We start from the raw sequence: 23232 nt of genomic DNA, 5'->3' as shown, positions 1-23232 counted from the left end.
TCGGAGGTAGGCCCGCCACTCAAGGGCTCCAGTGACGCCCATTGGCCGGCGTCAGAGCTCTTAAGGCGGCTGGAGTGGGTCCCCGCGCCAATGCGTGGCGCTCAGGGGCGGGGCTTGGCACGATGGCTCAGCCAATGGGCGTGGCCGGCTCTCCTGAGGGAAAAGCGGCCCGGCCGGGTGGGTTGCTGAGGCGCTCTTTGGCCGGGAGGGATGGCGCCTCTTTCCTGAGGAGGCCGGCCATGGCCAAGAGCCGCGCCGGCGGAGGAGAGGGAGGCGGCGGCGGCGGCGAGGAAGGCCGGGCCGTGGCCTCGGGGCCCCCCAACGGCATGGGCTCGGCGCCCCGGGCCCCGCTGGCCGAGGAGGACGACGAGGGGGCGGCGGGGGCGGCCGGCGAAGCGGACTCTCGGAGCTCGTTGGGGGGCAGCAGCGACAGCGAGCGGCGCGTCGACAAGTTCGGCTTCTTGGTGGCCGACGGGGGCGAGGGAGCCGGGCCGGAAGCGCCGTGAGTGAGCGGGGAAGGCAGGCAGGCCCTCGGGGGGTCTGGGGCTTCCCTCCTCAAGGGAAGGCCGAGGAGGAGGAGCAGGAGGCCCTGGGCAGAGGCAGCAGCCTCGGGAGCCCCGAAGGAGTGAGGTCCCGACCCCACTGCGGAGCGCTTGGCCTGCCCTGGGAAGGGTAGTTTGGGGAACCCTGGAGCCTCCTCCGCCGCGCCAATCCCCGGGCTTCCCTAGCCCTGAGCCAGGGCAGGCCGAGCGCTCTCCCAGGGGATGGCTTCCTCCGCAGTGGGGCAATGGCAAAGCGCTGCGTTTCTCTCTAGGACTCTGCAGGTCCTCCAGGGCAACTCTGTGGCCCCCATCTGCCCCAGGCTCAGCTGCAGGGGGCCCTCCAAAGGCCGGAGAAGGGCTTCCTCCTGCTGCTCCAAGGGTCAGCTTCTGGCAGAGTTGCCCCGAAGGGCCTCCAAGTTCCCGGGAGAAGACTGGAAGTAAACAAAGATGTGCCTCAAAACTCTTCAGACGGAGGCGCTTGCGCCGCTCTTTTGCAACCTGGGCACCATTGCGACAGAGACACCCACTAATCTCAACGGACTCAAACAACCAACAAGGACTCCCCGCTTCATTGCTTCTCTTAACTTTCTCTTAACTTTATAAATAAAGGTTAATAATAATAATGATGATGATGATGATGATGATGATGCTTCTGAAGTATTCCCAAGCAGCACAGCTGATCCACAGACGCTCTGGCAATTGTAAGGGCTGAAAGAAACCAGCCTTTATTCAGGAGGTCATGGCAGTGATCAGGGTTTGAGGACAGACTGTATTTCCCCCCATTTCTTTCTATGGCATCCTTTCATCTTTGAACATTCCCAAATTGCTGGCATAAAGATTAGAAGCCAAATGGCCAACTTGGCCTTTAAAACCTTGCTTCTGAGGCTTGTGCTGTCTCTGGTTTGTCTTGGCCTGTAATGCCCCAAGGCTTCCTGGCCTGCAGCTGCGATCTCCAGGCCACCAGCTGTTCCCTGCTCTCCAGTGCTTGGTAGCTTTTCCTCTGGCACACAGACTGCTTCTGCTGTGTCAACATCCTGAAAGGAAGCTAAAGCCAGCCCAGCAGTCAGGTGTCTCCCAGCTTTGCAGAGTCCTCCTGCTGACCAGCTTTCTAGACACCATGCTAGTGAGGAGACAAGAGGTGATTTGACCATCATGAGCTCTTTGGCCAGGCTGCTTTTGACTGTTCCTTGATTTATGGCTTGGCCTGTGGCTTCACGGGAGCAAAGGTATGCACTTCACATGTGGCCAGAGGCATCCTTGTTTGGCTCTTGATTCTAAAGCTTAAGCCCTGACATTGAAAACTGTATCTACAAAAGAAATTCTAGCTCCAGTTATATGCTTCCCTGGCCAGATTGATACTGTTTTCCTTACCAAATCTGTAGACACAGTGCTCCATGGCATGATTTCACCCCGATATCTCAGTGTCTCTTGAATAACAAGGCAAGTTTCTAGCTCTTGCTGTTGCCAACGGTATGCCTAATGCTTGGTGAAATTGCCAAAGCTACAAGAGTTGCTTCAGATCAGGTGGTCTCTTGAAAGTCATGGGGAAATATGTTTCTTTTTAAATGAAACGTTTCTTTTTTTAAGAGGTAGAAGATGAATGCCTAAAATAGCATTGACGGCTGGTGGGTGTTGGCTGTTAACGCACACAGGCAGCCCTTTCCATGGCTAGCAGAAGCGCATCCAAAGAGGTTGTCCTTTTTAATCTTAGTTTGCCTGAGTTACGTGTCAGCCTTTAACTACAGTTTTGGTTACCTTGGACCAGCATGTCCTCTTTGGAAAACATAGCGCCTACCATCTGTAATATCCTGTCTGTGTGCCGGAAGGGGTTCAGTGTGTGTTCCAGACAACCCTAGTCCTACTGCACTTTAGATATTGTTTTGGCCCCAAATCTCTTGTTTCCAGGAAAGATAGCGACAAAGGGGCTGGAGAGCAAGAAAAACAAAGATTAAGGACAAGCAGATGTAGCCGTGTATCCTGCTTGGATAGCTGCCTGGGACAAGTTGTGGGAGACCTTAGCAGCTGGGAGTTTTTGAAAAGGAGATTCAAGGGAGAATTTTTAAGTGACTATATCTTTGAAGTATGTTTCTTCAGCCTTGGCATGAAAAATGCAAGGAAGATAAGGAATTAAGTTTCGATATCTATAGCCGGGGTATATAACGGTTTGTATTAGCCTCAGTTGAGTTCTTTAGACCATGCAGTCGTGTACCTCGGATAATCTAGAGGAGCACTACTTCTTTAATAGGAAGTACAGGACCAGATCTGGGGCAGTTGTCATTTAAAGGCATTGTCTGTGGAGGATCTTGTCATTGACATTCTATGTGTCGCTTGTTGTGGAATAATTTATCCTTAAATTAGATTTATGAGCAGCCCACCCTCTGTTCCTCGCTGGCTGAGGAAAGCAAGAGCTATGTGAACGCATCTGCGTTTTAAAAAGGATGACTTGGATCAGGAGATGGGGTGTGGAGCATGAACGGAGGTTTTGAAATTAGGTCAGAAGAAGGCCTCTTGCCTTCCACAGGAAAAGGCCATCTGGCTCTTCAGAACATGAGCAGGGGTTGTGGTGGAAGTAGGGTCTGGTTGGAAAAGCGATTATCCTGAGGGTGCACACCCCCGCTGTTGATCGACTGGGAACAGAATTCTGTTTTCCAACCCTTCGTTTTCATCCAGTAAAGTTGTGAGACTTGGTCCCCCCCCTTTTTTGTTTTTTGTTTTTCCTTTTCAAGTAGCACTTTTGTTGCGTACTGGCCATCCAGCAGCCCAAAGCAGGGCAAAAAAGAATGGAACAACTGTTGTGTTAAAGCAAGAGTGTCATTTATGGGAAATCAGGGCATTAAAAAGTTTTCTCCTCTCCCCGTTTCATAGGCCATAAAAAAGAGCTTGATAGAAGGGTGGAGATGGGAAAGGAAAAACCTGAGGACATAAAGGAAAAGATTGCAAGAGGAAGTTGTTTATCCAGTTATTATAATTAAAATATTAATATTCTGCCTGACATTAGACAGTCTCAGGGCTACATACAATAACATCTGTTTACCCAGTTGAAATATAGAACTGCATGAAATAATTTGAGCAGGAAACACTTTAAAAACCTAGCATGTGCAGCTTTGAAGAAAACCAGTCAGGCTCCAAAGTCATGAATAAAAAGGCATGTTTGCCTTGGTACGAAAGTGCTCCCTGTATTGATGCTAATGAGGCTCCAAGGGAAGGGCATTCCATAACCAGGGCACTACAGCAGAGAGCGAGGCTAAGGGCATGGGGCAAAGGCTTCTTCCCCCACAAGCAAGGGCCATCACTTCTTTAACCAGCTTCAAAACAGAGTTGAAGACCATCCTGTTCAGAGGAGCCTTCCCAGGCATTGCATAATTGTCGCTTACTATTTGATGTTCTTGTGGTGCCTGTTTATTGAACCATTTCCTGTATTGCTATGTACTGCATATGCTTTATCCTACTTGAGAGTATGCATTTTCCCTGGAAGAAGATTAACCATCCATTATGAAGCCAAGCCCTCCCTCCAGTCCATCTGCCTTGGTCCAGGCCTTGGAGGTAGAGAGGAACTGCTGGACCTCTTACCCTTTCCCTCCACCACTCCCTTCTCCTTCTGTGTCATGTCTTTTTAGATTGTAAGCCCGAGGGCAGGGAACCGTCTAACTAAAAAGATTGCATGTACAGCGCTGTGTAAATTTACAGCGCTTCATAAATAAAGGTTAATAATAATAATAATAATAATAATAATAGTTGGAGGTATAACATAATTTACAGAAGACAAGACAGTTCCTGCTCTCAGGCTTACAGTATATTTTTTTAAATGACATAACAAAGGAAAAGGAAACTCAGAAACAAGTTCCTAATATTATATGGTTTCTCTTCCTCCTGCAGTTGCTGAGAGGCAAAGCCTGATGGAGTTGGCTTCTGGAGGGCTGATGCATTCTTTCAGGGTTGGCAAAGGAAGATGCGTTGATGCATGGGAAAAGGCAAAGAAAATGTTTGTTCCTCATGAACTTCTCAGCAACGTGTTTTTGCGTGTATCCCACATTGGGGGAGGCTGGTGTGGAAGGTCATTGTGGTTCTGGGTCATAACCACTTGCTCTTAAGTGATTTTAGTTTGTCTTGAGAGGCCTCTGGTTCAGATTTGATAGAAATCCTGGGGCTAGGTAAGGTCATTTGGTTGTTCCAGCCTTATGCAGCCATCTCCCAGGCACTATTTTGTTGTATCTCTTTCCTGGCCTTTTGGCAAAAATGGAATACGGCCTGTTTGTTTTTCCAGGCTTTTAGTTAAGTGAGGTTGGGTGGAATGACACATGGATTGTAGTGGTGTATATATATTGCTGCAGCTGTGTGTGGGTGTTGTAGAATGGTTTGGCTTTATTTTTGTTAGGAGCAGCCTCAAGCAGATAGCGTGGTGAAGTGTCAAATGAGTTACGTAAATCTGTATCCTTTGGTTGCTACTTTCCTTGGGGTTTTGCCAAATTTAAAGCCTGAGCATCTTTGCCAAAGCATTTTGTAAGACTCCTCCGTTTGAACTTGATTTTGATGGTGACTGGTTTGAGGATGGGGAGCAGGATTTCAGGTTGCAGGGCTATCTCTAGTCTGGCTGGGAGGGCATGCAGAGAACTCTAAAGGCCAGCACATCTGTGGATAGCCAACTGGTCTAACAGAAACTTGAGGCTATACATTTTCAGTGCTTTCAGGAGGGCGACATTTTGACCCAGCAAAAGTTGTTTTGTTTATAGCTCCAGTTTTTATTAGTGCTGCTGAGTTGCCAGGAATTTGGAGGTTCTGCTGGCTCTTAGGTCCTGAACTGCTGATGGAAACTTGCATCCTGGACTCACTGAATTTTTGGCCAGGCCACACCTCAGTACAAAGGGCTGGCTGACTAACTTCTAGATATCTGTGGAATGCATCCTCTGGTTGCCCCGTTCTTATTTCAGTCTGGTTTGGCAGCATTGCTCCTTTCCAGGCTTACATCTCCTTTTTTGGCAACTCCTGGAAAAATTGAATTCCGCAGGTTCTGTTGGAAGAGTGTGACTGGTGATACGGCTTTCTGTGTGCAGCGCAGCTTAGTGCCCCACTCCTAGGACATCTGCCACATCCACAGATTTTTGACTCTTTGATTTTGGATGTATCCTGAGCCTGGAAACAGAAAGCAAATGTGGAACGGGGCCTGTAAAACCTGACTGTTTATTTCCAGTTGTTTATAACCTGGGTAGAAGTGTATTCTTAAACCACCATGTGCAAGCTGAAAGTTCTTGGAAAGGTCAGAACTGTGCAAGAGAGTGCCTGGCTCAAAGACCCGGCTGTTGAATTGTTTAGTTTCAATGACTGTATACTGGTACAGATCTGTAACAGTTAAATTTTGGGGTTTTAAAACCAGGGTCAAGTGAAAACCTTGGTATATGTTTAACAATAAACAGTAAGCATATCCTTGAAAATGCTAGCTTCCCAAGTTTCTAGTCAGAATCCGTTGTTGTTGCTGTTTTTAAAGATTAATGTCGGAATTTGGACTTCAGAAAACATGAGGTTTTTCTACATTGGCAGCACTCACTGGGTACGGAAATGTATTTGGATTTGAGTGTTGTATTTTCTATACATTCAGGCATTCCTGTTCTCTATTACTGTCAATTATTTCAGTTATGGATCTTAATAAAACACAGTTACTGACATTTTGGGTAAGTAAAATCTTCTCTTGAAGCCAGAGGGACCTTGAAACGGTAGTACATGCTCTGGTAATCTCGAGATTGGATTTCTGCAATGCACTCTACATGGGGCAACCCTTATACCAAACCCGGAAGCTGCAAATGGTACAGAATATGGCAGCCAGGCTGGTCACTGGAACTTCCAGGGCCAGCCTTATTACACCGGTGCTTAAAGATCTGCATTGGCTGCCTATTCGTTTCCGGGCGCAATATAAGGTGTTGGTAATGACCTATAAAGCCCTAAATGGCTTGGGCCCAGGATACCTGAAGGACCGCCTCTCCCCGTACATTCCGTCCCGCACCCTCAGAACATCTGGGCAGCAATACCTTAGGGTGCCAGGGGCCAGGTTGTCCTCCACTACGAGGAGGACATTCTCCATCGCCGGCCCGGCCCTTTGGAACACGCTGCCCATAGAGCTCCGCTCGACTACCTCCCTGGCCCAATTCAGAAAGGACCTAAAAACCTTTCTTTTCCATCTGGCATTCCCCGATTAAAATCCAGTGGGCCTCCCTCCTCTACTGTGGCAAAGAGGATGGGCTAACGGGGGTTTTGTATTGTAGTTGCTTTTATTTTTATTGTATTGTTGTATTTTTGTATTTTTGTATTTTAACATGTTGTAAACCACCCTGATCTGTGGAAGGGCGGTATAAAAATAAAATTTTTATTTATTATTATTATTTTATTAATTCCTAAAGGGAAAATATTTCATCAGAATTTTTCTGTGTTCTCACAAATGTTCATTTTTTCACACTGAAAAAAAATAAGAAAATATGCCTTTTTTTCCCCCCCCCCCCCAAAAATTGAATTTCTAGACTTTTTCTCCATGGGCTTTTTCATCTATAGCCTTTCTTCCCAATTCTGCCTCGTAATCGCTATGCTAGCTGTCCTTGCCAGTTTAGTGGTGATGGCAAGCCTATTGGGACTGGCAAACTTAAACTCAGAGTTTGGAAACAGTATAGTTGGTAGAATCAGTGGCCAGACAGTTCCGGAGCCTGGGATCAGCCAGGTTTCAATGTCCCTGGAAGGAGAATGGCCAGAAGGATGTTGAATGGATGAACAGGTGAAGCCACCGTTTTCAGGCTACACAGGGCCTTCCTCCTGTGATGTCTGCCTCACAGCTTTTTTCCATCCTAACCCACTATAGAAACAAAGGGGAGCTTGTCCAGCACCCCCTGAACTCCTGATGATTTGTCTAGCCTGTTCATTGAAGTATACAAAGGCCTCTTCAGACAGAAGTGGGAGGCTCAAACACTTGATTCCAGTCCAAACATGGAGCCAGGGCCTTAAGTGAAAGATTCCCAGCCTCCCCCTCTGCTATACATAGACTGGGCAGACATCACAACCCAGAGATTCAGAGAGAAATGCCATGAAAAGATTGTTCGGGCTCTGCTGAAAAGGCAGTGAATAGATGGAGGCTCTGGGCCAGAGGAAGGGAACATCTGGTCCCATGCCTCAGGCAACCAGTGCAGGGCCTAAGGGATCCCCCACCCCTGAAGTGGGGGGGGGGGGGGAATCCATCAAATGCCACTTTCCTTACCAATTGTGGGAGGCAAGCATCAGACAGAGGAATCGTACTGTTCCCATTGATCAGTGGTAGGAGATTGCAGTGGGTTTCTCCCCTGCTCTGTTTGCCTTTATCAGGTGGCACAATCTGAACCAAAACTGTTCTCAGTAGGAGGCAGGAGAATCAGAAACCTTTTTAGCGTAGGCTTCTCCAACCTGGTCTCTTCCAGCTGTGTTGGGAATCTAATGTTAGGCTATGGGTCCCATCACTCCAGCCATTGGCATGGCTTGACTGTGGCTCCTCTGTGGCGCCTATCTGCAGGGACAGAAAAAAAAGTTTCTGGTTCTAAAGAGGATGCTTTCAAGTGTACATCCAGAGAAGATTCCGAGCCAGATTTGTTACTGGAGCAGGCCTGTATGTCAGATGTTTCCCTGTATAGTGGAGTCGAGGTGAGGAAGGTGGCACATCTGGACCTGCCCTCTTTGCTGCTTTTCTTCCAGTAAGGGGTTTGGAACTGAAAGAAAGCAAATGTCCTCTCTCCTATCCTCCATTCTGTGTTTTCATCTGGAAATAATGATGGCTGAAGAACTCTGTACTGTATTTCCTTTCTTCTCCCTGTGTATAATAATCCATGTGCAAATGTTTGCTGTTGTCATTGTTGTTCTTATACATAGAGGAGGGGAAGTTTCTGAGCCTGCAATCTCGGATAGTTTGGCTTGGTGTTAGGTACTGTTATGGGTGCGCAAGAGTTGCTTTGCCCTGCTTAAAGAATGCCAGTGAGCTACTGGACATGCTGCTACAGGTTTTCATCCTGTGGGTTGTTTCAAAAGGCAGGGATTCCTTAAGAGTGGAACTTTGTGCTGGCCTCTCCCTTCTGCTTCTGTTGTGTTCTGCATTAAGAGGCTGGGAGGGGAGGAAGTGGACTGTGGCTTTGGCTTTTTAGTAATTCCATAAATGCACACTTCCGGCAGAGAAAGTGGGAACAGCCGGCTAAGCTTTGAACAAGGCGTGTTTCTTCTCTTTGTTTCCATTTTTTCCCTATCTCAATTTGATCCCCTGGCCCAGCTTCTAAAAACTTAGCCTGAAGCAGATTTGCAGATGGTAGATAAATGAGTTGTACTTGCTGCTCAGTGGGCACTTGCTCTGTGCCAACTGGGGCTTTACTCCTTCATGGGGAGACCTACCCAGACTGTGCTGCCCTTGCAGTTTCCTGCTTTTAGGGATGAGACTCAGCAGTGCAAGTCAGGGAGCTCAAGCTTATCTGCATGCATGATGTGTCGTGTCCTCCTAACAACAGTGTAGTCTATTGAGGGAAAGTGGAGCAGGTTAAACCCTTGAGCTAAAGAGCTGTGACTCTGCTCTTAGAATCAGGACAGATGCTGTTTTTAATGCAACCTTAACCATTTTGGGTCCCCTTGGCCAAAGACTCCTGGGAACTGTGATTTGTCTATGTTCAGAATTTCAGGTACCCTCTCCGAGTGGCAGACCATGCCCTCCCACAGCACTCAGTTCTCAGGATTCCCCAGAGAGCAGAGATTATTATTACAACATTTGCTGCCTGAGGCTAAGAAGCCTGGGCATGCCCTAAATATTTAGCAGAAAGGTGCAGATTCACGTGTGGTGTGCAAGTTCCTAGTCTGCATATTGGCAAGTGGTGATTCATTGCAGTCACAGCCGCAGCATTGTTGTGTGGATAGGAGAGTGTGGCTCAAAGGTACTCCATGTGTAAATCATCTCTGGACTGAAGCAGAGCCTGATTGGGTTGGTTCTTGGATGGGAGACATCTGGGAATCCCATGTATGTAACTCTTAGCCAAGCCCAGGCTGTCAGCAATCCACATATAGGCGTTCAAATCTACAAATCCGGAGTGCACACTTTAATTATGGCTTAATAGTTAAATTATCCTAAGAAGAATTCAGCCTTGCTTGATAGCATAAATAGTCAGGGCCAGCCTATCCATTTGGCAAAGTAAGGACATTGCCTCAAGTGATAGGTCCTGGGAAGAAGCAGGAATAGCAGCAACTTTTCTTGAGCCCCCTCTTTTTTCTTCTTTGTTCATTGTACTTTTACATTATAAGCAATGTACAGTACATTTAAAAATAAATAAAATACTAGAGTCTGCATACAATCACACCAAGAATTTAAAAAGCCAAATAAATACGGAGTTTGTCATTTTGTTTTACTATGTGGAAACATGCTGCTTGACAACCCCAGTCTAAGGCTAAGCAGGAAAGAGTTGAACCTCTCCTCCTCTGCTTGTTATAAGCAATGAGTAAAACTCTTCCCCCCTTCAGTCAAGATAACTGTCCTCTTCCCTTCTGCTTCCTAGGCTGGAGGAGGTTCCGCTGGAGGTGCTGAGGCAAAGGGAATCCAAGTGGCTGGACATGCTCAACAACTGGGACAAATGGATGGCAAAGAAACACAAAAAGGTGATCTACCAGTCAAATGCCTGATGGCTGTTGTCATCCTCCTTTCACCTTCTCCTGCCTGAAGCAAACAGGCACATGGCAAGGCTCTGTGTGGACTTGCTTTCTACCTGCATCATCTTTGATTTGATAGCCTAAGGCAGGAGAGCACCAGGGCTCAAGTGTTATTGAACTGAGCCCCGCTTATTGTGCCCCACTTTCTTTGCTCTTTAACAGCAAAATTTGTGATCAGCCATATGATTAATGAGTTTTTCAAAAGATTCCTTATAGGTCTTCCAGTCTTTCACTTCTAGCCCAGATGGAAATAGGTTTTTTATTATCATTATTTTTATAAAGCAAGATTAAATACATCAAGAGAGCTGTAGTGGAATCAAGAATTTCTAAAGAGCACATGTTGTTCCTGACTTCAGCCCCATTACAGTGGGGTTACTTAAACATTTAGGATTTGCAGGTCAGTTGCCTCTGTGTCCAGATAGCTTCAGTGTCCCTGCTTTGTTCTCCATTTTAGTTTTCCCCCCACCCTTTTGCAGAGCTGGAATCTTTCTGGAATCCAGAGGAGCTTGCATTGGCTCTGTTGCGACTAAACTATCAACAAACTGAATCCCGTTGAGCACCTCCTGTCTGTTTCCTTCCTGCTTATGAAGTCATCAAGCAGAATAGTAGTGTTGCTCAGTTGGTATTTCAAGCACTTCAGTTGCAAAACTGAACTAGTTAGGAGCTCCCAACTGTGGAAGCCCTGTTTGAAGTGACTGGTGGTACTTTAAACAGTTCTATACAGGATCTTGATGTGAAAAGCTGACTTAGGAGCCAGACCACAGCAGTGGAGGGTAGTCAATATCTTTTGGGGTTTCTTAGCTCCCATATATGCAAATATAAAAGTTGTAAAAACAATAGGGGGGGCATAGATGAAGAATCTGTTAGGATAGTCTGAAGGAACCTGGGTTTGGGTGTAGAAGGATACAGCCTAGTCTTGTTCTCTTTCCTTTCTGGATGATCAGATGTGTGGAAGTGTATACAGTCAGAATACTAATATTCAGCCAGTGCAATAAGGCCCGTTACAGACGGGCACCCTAGGACGGACTCAGTCCGTGCTAGGGTTAGAAAGGGTCGTCTCTTCCAGACACCCCAACCCTAGCACAGACTGAGTCCGTACAAAATGGCGGCATCGGTTCCACACGGCCGCCACCATTACGACGTCACGACCGTGCCACCTCCAAACGAGGCAGCATGGACGTGATGTCTTTGCGCTGCGCGAAGGTGCCTAGAGCGCCCTTTCCACAGCGTAAGAAGGAGCTCCGAAACGGAGCTCCTTCTGGGGTTTGCGTCGCTGGGCGCAGCCTTTACATGGCTGCGCCCAGCAACGCAGAGGAGAAAGGGGCCAAGCAGCCCCTTTCTCCTCCTTCCTGCCGTCACCGTGTGTCCTTGGGGCTTGAAGCCCCAAGGACACCCCTTTCCAGGCTGCGGGGAAGCAGCCTAGCCTTTTGCCACTTCCCCGCGGCCTGCAAAGCGGCAGATCGGGGCCTCAGAGGCTGCCGGTCTGGCAGCTGAGGCCCCGATACAGCGGGGAAAGGGGCAGGTGCAGGCCGCCCCAAATGGGTGGTCTGTAACCCGCCTAAGATAAGCAGAATGGATCTGCTACCACAAATTCATCTAATGTGTGTTAACAAAATGTGTAGGCCACAGACAAGTTCCTTGTAAAGCAGAGTGGAGGATGTTGTTAGACTCCAGATACTATTAGATTCCAACTTCCATTATCCTTGACTACTGGCCCTGCTGGCTGGGGCTGCTACAAGTTGGAATCTGAACAGTATCTGGAAAGTCAGCATTCATTACAAGATGGAGAATGTCTCTCCAAAAACCTTGCTGGTTCCTGTTCTTTCTCTGCATCCTTGTGGACTAGCAAATCTTGTTTGTTTGTTTTTTACACAAACCAACTACTCGAGTTTTTATTAAAGTTGCTGGACTTTGAAACAGAGACCAAGTTCCAGAACTCCCAGTACTGGTGTGTCACATGTGTGATCTGACCAGTGATCGGACTAAAGTCTCTTCTTTCAAACTGGAGAGGTGAGAGGTACAGTGCAAGTCACATAGAGATGTCACCTAGGAAAGTTGCCTCACTTAAGAACTGCTATATAAAAGGACTTTGTACATCCCATTCCAAAATACTGCCCCCTTGCAATTTTTCTGCCTGGGTAACTTCCATTCAGCGATAAGAAATGCTGAGGTCTTTATCCTGAGCCAGTTGTGCCTAATTCTGCTTAAATGTCCTTCTCCTAGGCATGGATGTGGGGGAAATGTTTATGCGATGCACTGAAGCTTTGCTGCTGGTTCGGTTCCCACCTCCTGTGTTGGTTTTTGAGATTGCCCCAGGCACTTCCCAAACAGGCTTTCAGCTTTGAAAGCAAACACACTGGCAGTGCACTCCACTGAGCTTTTTCTGTCAGTTTACCAGTCCTGTGTGAAGCCAATCCCTGCATTTTGATCTGCAGTTCTGGGAGTGGGCTGAAACTGGAGTGTGAGGTGCTCCCTCTGGGCCCTAGCACCAAATAATGCCTAGGTTTCCATACCTGAGGTTTGAGGAGGGTGGTGTCTCTGATTCTTCCTTGCATAGACACCTGGTGGAAGGCATCAGCAGCGAAAGCATTAGCTCTGTCATTAGCAGTTGAAAGTTGTTTTTTTCCCACAGACAGCGAGGGGGGGGAGGGGAGAGGAAAGCTGTGCCTCTGGCTGTTCCTGACATACACTGTAGAAACAACAGCTTTCCTAAACTGCTGACTCCTCAGTCTGCCTTGGACCTTCAGAGTTCCATTATACTTTCCCATGAAGCCTGGATTTGTTCCCCAGCATTTTTTACTTCATCCTTTGAATTCTCTCATGTGATCCTATTAGATCTGCTTGAGGAAAAGCTATAGTGTGGACCTAACTTAATGTGTCCATCTGCTAGTTAGTCTTACAAGCCACATGGGTGCAATGTGTTAGTGGCCAAATTAAGACAGTCCAAGAAGCTTGAGAAGTAAAAGATAAACATTTCTTACCCTCCCTTCCTCTTTTTTTTTTTTTAAAAATGGGATCAATCTGCTGTTGGGGTCCACCAGAATCCTTTAAAGTTCTAGTTAAAATATATGGTGTACTCTCTTAAGAGATATTCTTAATATCACATTCTCAGTTTAGTATAACACCCTGTAAAGTACTCAGTACAGAGAGAGAGACAGACAGCCCTGTAGATGAATCTAGATGTCCTTCAGCCAGTAACAGGGCCGGCAGTACTTTCTTTATCTATTTACAATTCCTCATATAGTGTATGTATGAGTGTATTGCACCTCAATAACTTTCCTGCCTTTTCAGATCCGGCTGAGATGCCAGAAGGGGATCCCACCATCTCTGCGTGGTCGGGCTTGGCAATACCTCTCAGGCGGCAAAGTCAAGCTGGAGCAGAATGCTGGAAAGTTTGACGTAAGATATTTTTTGGAATAAGGGGGGTTTATTGGAGAGTACTCACTTAATAGGGGCATTCTCATTTAAGGAGACTGGTTTCTTCTGAATGAACTTTTGGAGGGAGCATATTTTGACTGGGATGTAGCCTCTTAGAAGAAGGCAGCATATATATGAACACACTGTGTTAAAGGAAGGATCTTCATATGTGTTTGGCCAGTAAAATAAAGCACTTCATGTGGACCTGGTCTCTCTTGCTTTTTAATTCTGGTGCTGGACTTCCCTCTGGATTCCTCCTCACATGTGCAACCCCCCCATGTTATTTGGGGATTAATGAGTCCATTTGTGGCTTTTTAACAGGTGCCTATTGGAGGAACATAATCCAATAGCAGGAGCAGGCATTTCACATAAGCAAAGTTCTGGAGGAGCTTGGAAAAAATAATTTTTGGGCTACAGTTTTCAAGTCCCTCATCCAGTATTCCCAATGACTATACTAACTGAATAATAATCTGAAGATCTGCTGGCAATGTGAATAGATATTACAGGGCTGGATGGACAAATTACTTTGAACCAATACATTCCTGCATGTACACCCTCTCACATAACCAGTATTTTCATCAGTTTTCAGACCTTTTTCTCAAAGTCTTTCCAAAGGAAAGTGGGTTATTTTGGAATTTAGGCAAAGCCGTCCTCATGACTTCTAAAATTTCTGTATTAGGATTTTGCAGTGTGTGTAGTAGTTACCCTTGTCTGCTTTGCAGGAACTGGATGTGGCACCAGGAGACCCCAAATGGCTGGATGTGATTGAACGGGATCTCCACAGGCAATTTCCATTCCATGAAATGTTTGTTTCACGTGGAGGTCATGGGTAAGCTGGATATTGCTGCGCTGCTCTTTTTCTCATGCTATGCACCAAGTGGTAGTGGTGTTTAAAGAAAATTAGGGAAATTCACCTTTAAAGGAAAGTTAGAGAAATTCCCCAAGAATATAGATAAATTCACCAAGAATAAGGCTATCAGTGGCTACAAGTCATGATAGCTATATTTGTTTCTCCCAAATTATCAGACAGTATGCAATTATATACCAGTTGCAAAATTTGAGGAGAAAAATATTTTTTGGACTATAACTCTCATAATCCTCTGCCAGCGTGGTCACTGCTGTTCAAAAATGACTTTTCCAAGCTCTGTTCAGTTGTTGGAACATGAGGGTGCCATTGTGCTCTTGTCTTGTTTGTGGGCTTCCCATGACACACTGGTTGGCCACTGTGGGAACAGGATGCTAGACTAGTGTGGCCTTTGATTTGACCCAGCAGGGCTTGTTTCATGTTCTTCTGAATCTTGTTTGTGGAAGCATACATTTCTCATCCCCAGGTGGCTTAGTGACCAGGCATGCTTCAAAGCTTTCCTTCAGATGTTTGCCTCAGGTTGCCTAGCATTGCTTTGTTGCCATTTCAAATCTGTGTAAATGCTACTCAAACATCTTGGCAGTGTGACTTAATGGCAGGGAGAGGGTAGGTTAAGATGACTTACAAAAGGGCAGTGACACAAGGGAAAGTCTCTGACCCAAAATTGCCATCAGGTACCCACCTACTGCATCTACGGAAGTGGTGAATTCTTGTCCTCATGATAGAAATGATTGAGGGCCTTTGTGTTTTATTTTTTAAGGTCCTTTTAATGTTCTTTTCAGGAGAAAGATGGAATAAAATATACTACAGTTTTTACCGTGCATACATTTAGACATCATTCTCATTCTGCTAATGTTGAATAAGAGCAAATTCCTATCTCCAACCCCAACTTCATCCTTTACATCTCCCACTCCCTCCCTCCAACCAAGCCTCTGAGACATAGGAGCTCAAATGCTTCAAGGCACATTTTTTGCAGCAAAAAGTTGAATTGAAAAGGACTAAAACATTCTCTGCTTTCAAAATAATTGGAGTTTTTCAGGGAACGGGTTTTTAAACCTTTACTGCACCCTCCTGGAACTATGGGATACATACAACCCTGGAGATATGTTTGGCAGTACCTGACACTTTCCAAGTGAACGGACCACTAAGCTGAGTTTCCCATAGTGTGAAAGAGAGAGAACGCCTTTGTGTCTGTGTCTGTGCATACCATCTTTCTTCACTGCATTCCCCTAGTTTTTGTGTCTGTTCTGCAATCTTTGAATCTTTTTGCAGGCAGCAAGATTTGTTCCGGGTGCTGAAAGCCTACACTCTCTTTCGACCAGAGGAAGGCTACTGTCAAGCCCAGGCACCAATTGCTGCAGTGCTGCTAATGCATATGCCTGCTGAGGTAGGTTTGGTTTCATCTTGTTATTTTGGAGGTTTGCTGTTTCCCATTCCAGTTGTGGGAGAAGAGGAATATGAGTTTGTCCCTAGAAATGGAAAGTGATCAAAAGCTTGAGCTGTAACCGCTATAGGATGGGGTTTCTACCCATTTCAGTAGGCTTTTTTATCCTTGTGATTGCCTGGTGATTTAGAATGCAACTCCCATGAGCCCCAGCTGGCATGGTGAAGGTTCACGAGAGTTGCTGTTCCAAGCCAGATTGGCACCAACCTGGGAAGACCCTGTCTGTGTTGATTCTCACTTGGCATTTTCAGATTGAATCATACATAACTGGGGGGGTCTGTGATCAGATTTCCTATCTTTTTTATTTTTAAGCTTTTAAAATTAGTGACAGAGGCTCTGAATTTGATGGAGCAGTGATGTTTGAGGAAAAAGTGTTTGAAGTCTTTATACACACACAATGTTGCGGTTTCTTAATTCACTTAAAATGGGACGGGGGACCTTTGGCCTTCCAGACATCTTGGACTTCAGCTTGCATGACCAATGAAAAGGGTTTATGGGAGATGTAGTCCAAAACATCAAAGGTTCCTCAGCTTTGGCTTAAAAGAAGAATGAGTATCTGGTTTAGAACGCCTTTGTTCCCCATCCAGAAATGCTCATGTGATTCTCTTATTGGAAACTGGTTTGAGACTCCAATAACCCTGGCCCTGCTTGAGTGAAAGCTTACAGGACTTTGGTCAGACCTATAAGCACAAGGTGCCTCAATCCACTTTTCAAGACGGTGAAGTGACTCCGTTTGTTTTTGCCTTTGGGTGGTTAAAATTGCTGGAATTGCGTGAACAGATAAAGCATTTTTAATGCTGCTTCTGAGCTTAAAGGGCTCCTGCAGTGGCTTATATTCAGTTAATAAAAAGCAGTCTTTGTGAGAGATATACAATCAGAAAAAAAGGACAAAGGAAAAAATTGTGATTTTTTTTTTAAAGATGAAAAAAGCATCCCAATTCCTTTTGCTGGTGGTGGTGACAGTGGAGGCTGGAGCCTTAAATGGCTGCAGCTTCCCAGCATATGCAGTTACACCCCTGTTGGCACCCATTTGGAAGTGAATCCAATTTATGAATCGGATCAGAAGAATTTCACAGAAAAGAGAATTCATTATATTTGGTAGAAACAGAGATTATGGATGGGGGCCGAGGCACATTAGGAGATTAGTGTGCATGGCAGTCCCCCAAGATGCATGCTATAGCCCTGTTGCACTCAGCAGCTCTGTATTTAGATTGACATCTATTTTGTTCTTTTTCTTTTCTGCTTTCAGCAAGCTTTTTGGTGCCTAGTACAGATCTGTGAGAAGTACCTTCCTGGCTATTACAGTGAGAAGTTGGTGAGTCATGGGGATTCGTGTATTATTGTCCTAGGTCATCATCCTTTCTTTAGATAGGCTACAAAGAAGTGTTACTCTCATTTGATGGTATGACCCTGGAGTATGTTGGCCATACTAAAAAAAAATGCCAAATACTGCTCTGATAATTTTGTGATAGCAACCAAAGGACACAATGTGTACAGCCTTTTGAGATCTTCAGATTAGGCACTCTTGTCTCTTGATGTGATAGTTTTAGGCTTCAGCTAGAGCAAAGGTGGAAACTGTAGCTCCCCAAGGATAATTTTAGATAATGAAAAAGCCAAAAGAAGCCAAATTGGATAGCTGGTAGTTGGAGGAGGTGAACCCACAAAGAATAATCCCAGACATCAAGTGGTATAAAATCCTTCTCTCTAATGTAAGGAGAGGTCCTGAGAGAGGCCAGATGACTGAGACATTCCTGGCTATTTTTTGTCCCACCTGACTGCTTCTCTCTTTAGGAGGCCATCCAGCTGGATGGGGAGATTCTCTTCTCCCTCCTGCACAAGGTCTCCCCTGTGGCTTACAAGCATCTGAACAAGCAGAAGATTGACCCCATCTTGTACATGACAGAGTGGTTCATGTGTGCCTTTTCCAGAACCTTGCCATGGAGTTCTGTACTTCGTGTCTGGGACATGTTTTTCTGCGAAGGTAACAGGTTTCCTCATGGCTGGCAAAAATTAGCATTGATTACTGACTAGGCCTGACTATGAGGGTTAATAATGCTCACCTCATCTGTTGGGAGCGGATTACTTCCAGGCAGCTTGTCCTTATGTTTTTCTTACTTCAACAGAGCGGGGTAAACTTTTTAAGCTTATTGAAAAATGTAAGCTACAAAGGGAACTTCCTGCTTGAGGTTCCTTGATGACAAGTCTGTCTTGCTAGTGACTTTTTGCCTCTCCTGCCATAGTTGTAGAAAGGATCCATGGCTATGCTGCAATCTTCAATTTGAGACTCCTGATCCCCATAGAAATTTCTTTAACTGTAGCCCCTTTATTTATATGGAGTGATAATGGATAAACATGGAGAGGAGGCCTTTGTATTCCTCCTTTTGAGAAAGCTTAGCACAATCGGATGTCAGTGCCGCATGGGTAACTACCAAAGCAAAATCTGTTCATTTTTTCCTACCTCAGAAAACTCAGGATGTCCTTGAATCCTTCCACACAAGAAATTTTTGGGGTTGATGGGTGGGTTGACTCGTATCCTGCCTCCTGACAGTCCTTCCACACACTGGGAGATCATTTTCTGTAAACACTCTGCTTTTCCAGGTGTCAAGATTATCTTCCGTGTGGCTCTTGTCCTGCTGAAACACACCCTGGGTTCTTCTGAGAAGCTCAAATCCTGCCAGGGCCAGTATGAGACTATGGAGCGGCTGAGGGCACTGAATCCCAAGATTATGCAGGAGACATTTCTTGTTCAAGAGGTAAAATAGGAGAGGGGGAGTGACAGTGGTTCCAACTCATTCAGCTTCACACTCCACTTGACTCTTAAGTAATGCTGATCTGCATGAAATTATTGTTTCTATCAGCCATCATCTTAACATTGATGGCTAACTCACTTTTTCTGAACTGGCAGGCATTAGCTCAGAGTTTCCAAACGTCTAGTTCTTGGTTCTGAAGAGCAAATCCAGTACTGAATTTCTCGTTGCCTCACCCATGTGCTCCTCTCATGAAGGAGCAGAAATGTGTCTTAGAGATGAATGTTGCATATGGCTACATTATGCACAAAAATGGACATTCTCTAATTCTTTAGACCTTACACACAAATCGTCATACTAATTGTTTATTGGCATTTTGTGTTAATACAGAAGAAGAAATGTTTCACTGGAGTCCCCCCCCCCTTTTGTTTCCACAGGAAAATATTAAAAATTCATCCTAGGGCAAAAGCAGGGAGTTGTGCCCATTTTTTCCCTAGGCCTTCACATCTCTGGTCATACCTGAGTGGTACAAATCCTACTATTTGTGACTTCATATATCAAGCCAGAACTTTATTTTAATGGGAGATAATAAAGAGTATGATCATGTCCATGGCATTAAAATTCATTTAGTAGCACATCTCTTTTGTATACTGTTTGCATACGGACAGGATATCCAGACACCTATTTTGGTTTTACTTCCTAAACAGGAAGTATTCCCTTTTATCTGTGAACAGAGGCACCCTGGGAAGAGGCCCAGCTCCTTATAACCTTTGCACAAAACAGGCAGTTCGAGAATAGCAGCCTATGTTCCTCTTGGGATAAGTATGTTTGAATAAGTCTGTACTTGTTTTACTTCTCATTTCAGCTTGCTTCTTAATGAGAGTAGAATTCTATTCAGCTGTTATTCCAAACTGAGTATGGGAATATGTGCACCATCCCTGCCTGCCAAAAACCTGCAAATGGCTGATCCTCACCCAGTCCTCTTCTAATTTTTTCACGATCAGCAGAAAGATCTGAAGGGATGTTCTTAGTTCATCCAACTGAATTTGCTTAGAATTTACCTGCAAACCTTCATGCTGATCACACAAAAGTCACGTGTGGGGCTGTTGAGGATGAGAATGTAGTGTGCAGCCTGGCACCCCCTTCATGTATTATTTCCACATGGTTTAGAGTAACAGTAAAGGCAGGTCTGCCCCCCTGTGAACCTTTAAATTTTTCTGCACACTGTTGCCTTCGGCGCCAGCCAGCATGGTCAATGGCTGGTTGGAATTGTATTCCAACAACACCTGAAGGGCTATAGGTTCTCCACATGTGGATTAAATGGTGCTCAGTCAGCAGCATACATTAGGATTTTGCTGAATGAAAGCAACAGTGTAAATGTGGATATGTTATTATGACCTTGTTTAGGAACAAGTACCTGGTAGAGATCTGAGAAAAAGGGGGCAAAAAGATAGCCCCAAGATTAGAAAGAAGATGTCTTTGTTCCTCTCGTCCCTGTACTAATTTCAGTCTATTTTACTCTGAATATTTTGTTTGCTTTCTTTGTTCCTGCTTTAGATCATAGAGTTGCCAGTGACAGAGCGTCACATTGAACGGGAGCATCTGATCCAGCTGAAGAAATGGAAGGAGACCCGTGGGGAGCTGCAGTGCAAGTCCCCTCCCCGCTTCCATGGTGCCAAGGCCATCAGTGACTCTGAGCCCTATTCCCGCAAGGCCTTGGAGCCCTCTCCCTCTATTATTCTGCCCCCTGGTGCCATGCTCTCACCCAAGGGTCGCAAGAACAAATTCCCTAAGGAGACCAAGAAGGAGGACCAAGGAAAAGGGAGCCTGACCAATGGTCCCATCCAGGAGGAGAATGGATCTCAGACTTTTCTGGAGCCCAATTCCTCTCTCCTCCACCAGTCGAAGGAGAGTCTCAGCTCCCGGGAGAGTGAGGACACTTATCTGTAAGCTTGGTGGTTGCATATTCCAAAATTCCCACCCAACCATTAACCTGGCCTGCCTCTGAAACAAGCTGTTGGCTGATACAGTCAGATCGTGTTTGGGGTAGATAACTGGGAATCAGAGGGTATTAGCCAAGGGAGAAGAGCCAAATATATCACTGGCATTACAGGTAGAAGAAGCTTATGCAAACCAATATGACGTAGTGCCCACCCACCCACAGGATGTCCTTTACTGGTGTGTGGTGGCAGTGTTGCACTCTCTGCTCACAGGCAGCGTTTGATGACTGTGGGTTATGCCAGGATAGAAATATGGGGACGGGGTTGCATCATACACACCACCCCCACCTTTTTGCAAGAGTTCCTTGGCCCAGGCTAGTGAGCATTGGTGCAGATACCATTGGGAACAAGCACATGTTTCTGGTTGTATCCATTGACATTGGCGCATTCTGTTGCGGCAGCCAACAACTATTCCTTGGCCTCTTGGCACGTTTGCCAGTGGCAAACCTTCTGTTGATGCAATCAGGGTTGTGCAAGGCTTGCCCAGCTATGGGCTTTGCATTCCATTTTCAATCTTAGGAGCAGCAGTGCTGTTCTCTTGTTAGAGTTTACCCTTCCACTAGCCCTCTTGTCCTTTGTTCCTCGCACCTAGGTTTTCCAGATGGCCGATTTAAGGCTGTGCAGCTGTCCAGCTGGAAGGCTGCCTAATGATTATCATTTTTATCCTGAGCTGGATTTGGAAATTCTTCAGGTCTGGAGTGTACAGCTTCTTTCCCCATTATTTTGGGGTTTTCTGCCCATGCATAGGAACAATCAGGCTGCCTCCAGGTGTTGTTCTTTTTCCTATTACCCACATAGCCGATTATGATCCGCCTCCAACAGCAGGTGTGGGACCCACCAAAACCTCAGCCTACGGCAGAGCTTATAAAGGGTACAGAACATAGTCTCCATCTCAGCCCTGCTATCTTGACCAAATGTTCACATTTATGATGGTGTATCAGATACAGAATTTGCCATCCACCTCTGGACCAATGTTATTCATAGGAAAGCTGTTGCAGAAATCCAATGCTTGCACTGTGTGCCGTGCAATTCAGGTTCCCCATGCGTATGTTGTCTTGATCAGACAGTTGCCTTCCAGCTCTACTGCCACTCTTGGTTTTTCGCCGGCAGTAGAGCAGCCCATTTCTAGGACACTAAACCTTGCTTTTCTTGGCCATTCTGTGTCGTCAGATTGATAGAAGCAATATTGAGTTGACACCTTGTTTGTCTCCCATCGGATGGAACTAAAGCTTTTACACCTTTGCACCAATATCTAGGATTGGGGGTGGGAGGGGTGTGGTAGCACTTGCTGCCATCGTTTCTGATGCCCAGCAATCCCAACACAGAGGTGGGGGGGTATTGCCAGGTGGAGGGGGCGAGGGACTCTTCTTTCTCTTGCCCCAGTGCCAGATTGTGACTGACAGAGCGGGTTTTATGTGTGTCGGGGTTTTTAAAAAAAAGAAAATCAGTGCAGAAATTGTTTTGTACAAAAGCACAATAAACCAGAATTATGTAAATGGTGTTTGCTGTCTGCAAATGTGGAATGTCAGAGAGGAAAAGGTGGGAGTTGAGCAGGAAGGGAAATGCTGTTCAGTTCTCAAAGCAGTGCCTTTTACAGCTGCTGCTTTGCCTTTTTTCCTCCATTCAGAAGTTGTAGAAGAACCCACCTTTACCTAAAATCATCTATATAAGCACTTAACTTGGTGAGGTATTTCCCCCTTTTTGCGATCACATAGGAAGAGCCACATAAGTCCATTTTTACATACATGGGGCTGAGGAACATGCATCCTTGCTGTAGGCAAGAATCCAAGCCAGAACTGGGACTGTCTCTTGGGATCTCCATAGCCAATTCCAAAATTAACTCCTGCTAGAGGAGGGATGCCCACCTCATGGGCTGCTGTTCAGAGGAGACACTTGAACCAATTATGTTAGGTCTCCTTTCCACATTTTAATCCATTTTTCCTTTTTCCTTTCTTTGTTCCTTGTCTGCAAGTAAATTCACACTCTTGAAAGCAGGGATCTTCTTATGAGCAAGGTATGGGGCAGCATGGTGCTCCCCTTTGGGTTCTGAATGGAGGACAGTCCCCAGACAGATTTACATTCAGAATTGGCCAACTTGTGGCCTTCCTAGTGGGTTACAGCTAAACTAGGACTGACAGGCATTTCAAATAATACTTGGAGGGTTACAAATTGTGCCTACTCTAGTTTATACTCAGTGTTTTCCAATGATGGGATGTGACTTGCCATGAATAAGATGGCCACAACATGACACAATTTCCCAGATCATAATTACCAATATGGAAGCCACTTTACTTGTTTTACCATCACTCTACTTCAAGGAACATCCTGAGGGCTGGATTCCTTCATCAAAAGGGAATTTATCACCCTGTTTTCAGTCTCCAGACCTCTGCGGCTTCCCTGAGGATAGTCACCAGCATGGCTTGGGATAATTCAAAAATGCCGAAAGAGAGGAAGGCTCACTAGACACTGAAATGGTAAGAATCGTTTTCAACAGCTTCTAAATCAATGTCCTTCAGAAATTCACTGAAGCCAATTGACA

The 23232-nt window shown here is 45.7% G+C and overlaps 1 protein-coding gene across 4 annotated transcripts; it reads left to right on the top strand.

Moving 5' to 3' along the window:
• Positions 1-149: 149 nt before the first annotated feature.
• On the top strand, positions 150-22189 carry TBC1D10A (TBC1 domain family member 10A). 4 transcript variants are annotated; one of them, XM_042441785.1, is made up of 10 exons: positions 379-502; positions 4419-4524; positions 10070-10169; positions 13512-13619; positions 14360-14466; positions 15775-15889; positions 17196-17261; positions 17738-17927; positions 18545-18699; positions 20251-22189. In XM_042441785.1, exons 2-10 carry the CDS (start codon positions 4439-4441, stop codon positions 20641-20643), a joined length of 1320 nt encoding a protein of 439 aa, XP_042297719.1. In that variant the 5' UTR covers positions 379-502; positions 4419-4438; the 3' UTR covers positions 20644-22189. The 4 variants fall into 4 exon arrangements, with proteins under 4 accessions (XP_042297718.1, XP_042297719.1, XP_042297720.1 ...); XM_042441784.1 differs by lacking the exon at positions 4419-4524 and having other exon boundaries at positions 150-502; XM_042441786.1 differs by lacking the exons at positions 379-502; positions 4419-4524 and adding an exon at positions 549-1768.
• Positions 22190-23232: the final 1043 nt, after the last annotated feature.

Source organism: Sceloporus undulatus, chromosome 10 (assembly GCF_019175285.1).
Source record: "Sceloporus undulatus isolate JIND9_A2432 ecotype Alabama chromosome 10, SceUnd_v1.1, whole genome shotgun sequence".
NCBI classification, from domain to species: domain Eukaryota; kingdom Metazoa; phylum Chordata; class Lepidosauria; order Squamata; family Phrynosomatidae; genus Sceloporus; species Sceloporus undulatus.
The sequence above is the reverse complement of the archived record's forward strand: the minus strand, read 5'-3'. Positions and strand labels throughout refer to the sequence as shown.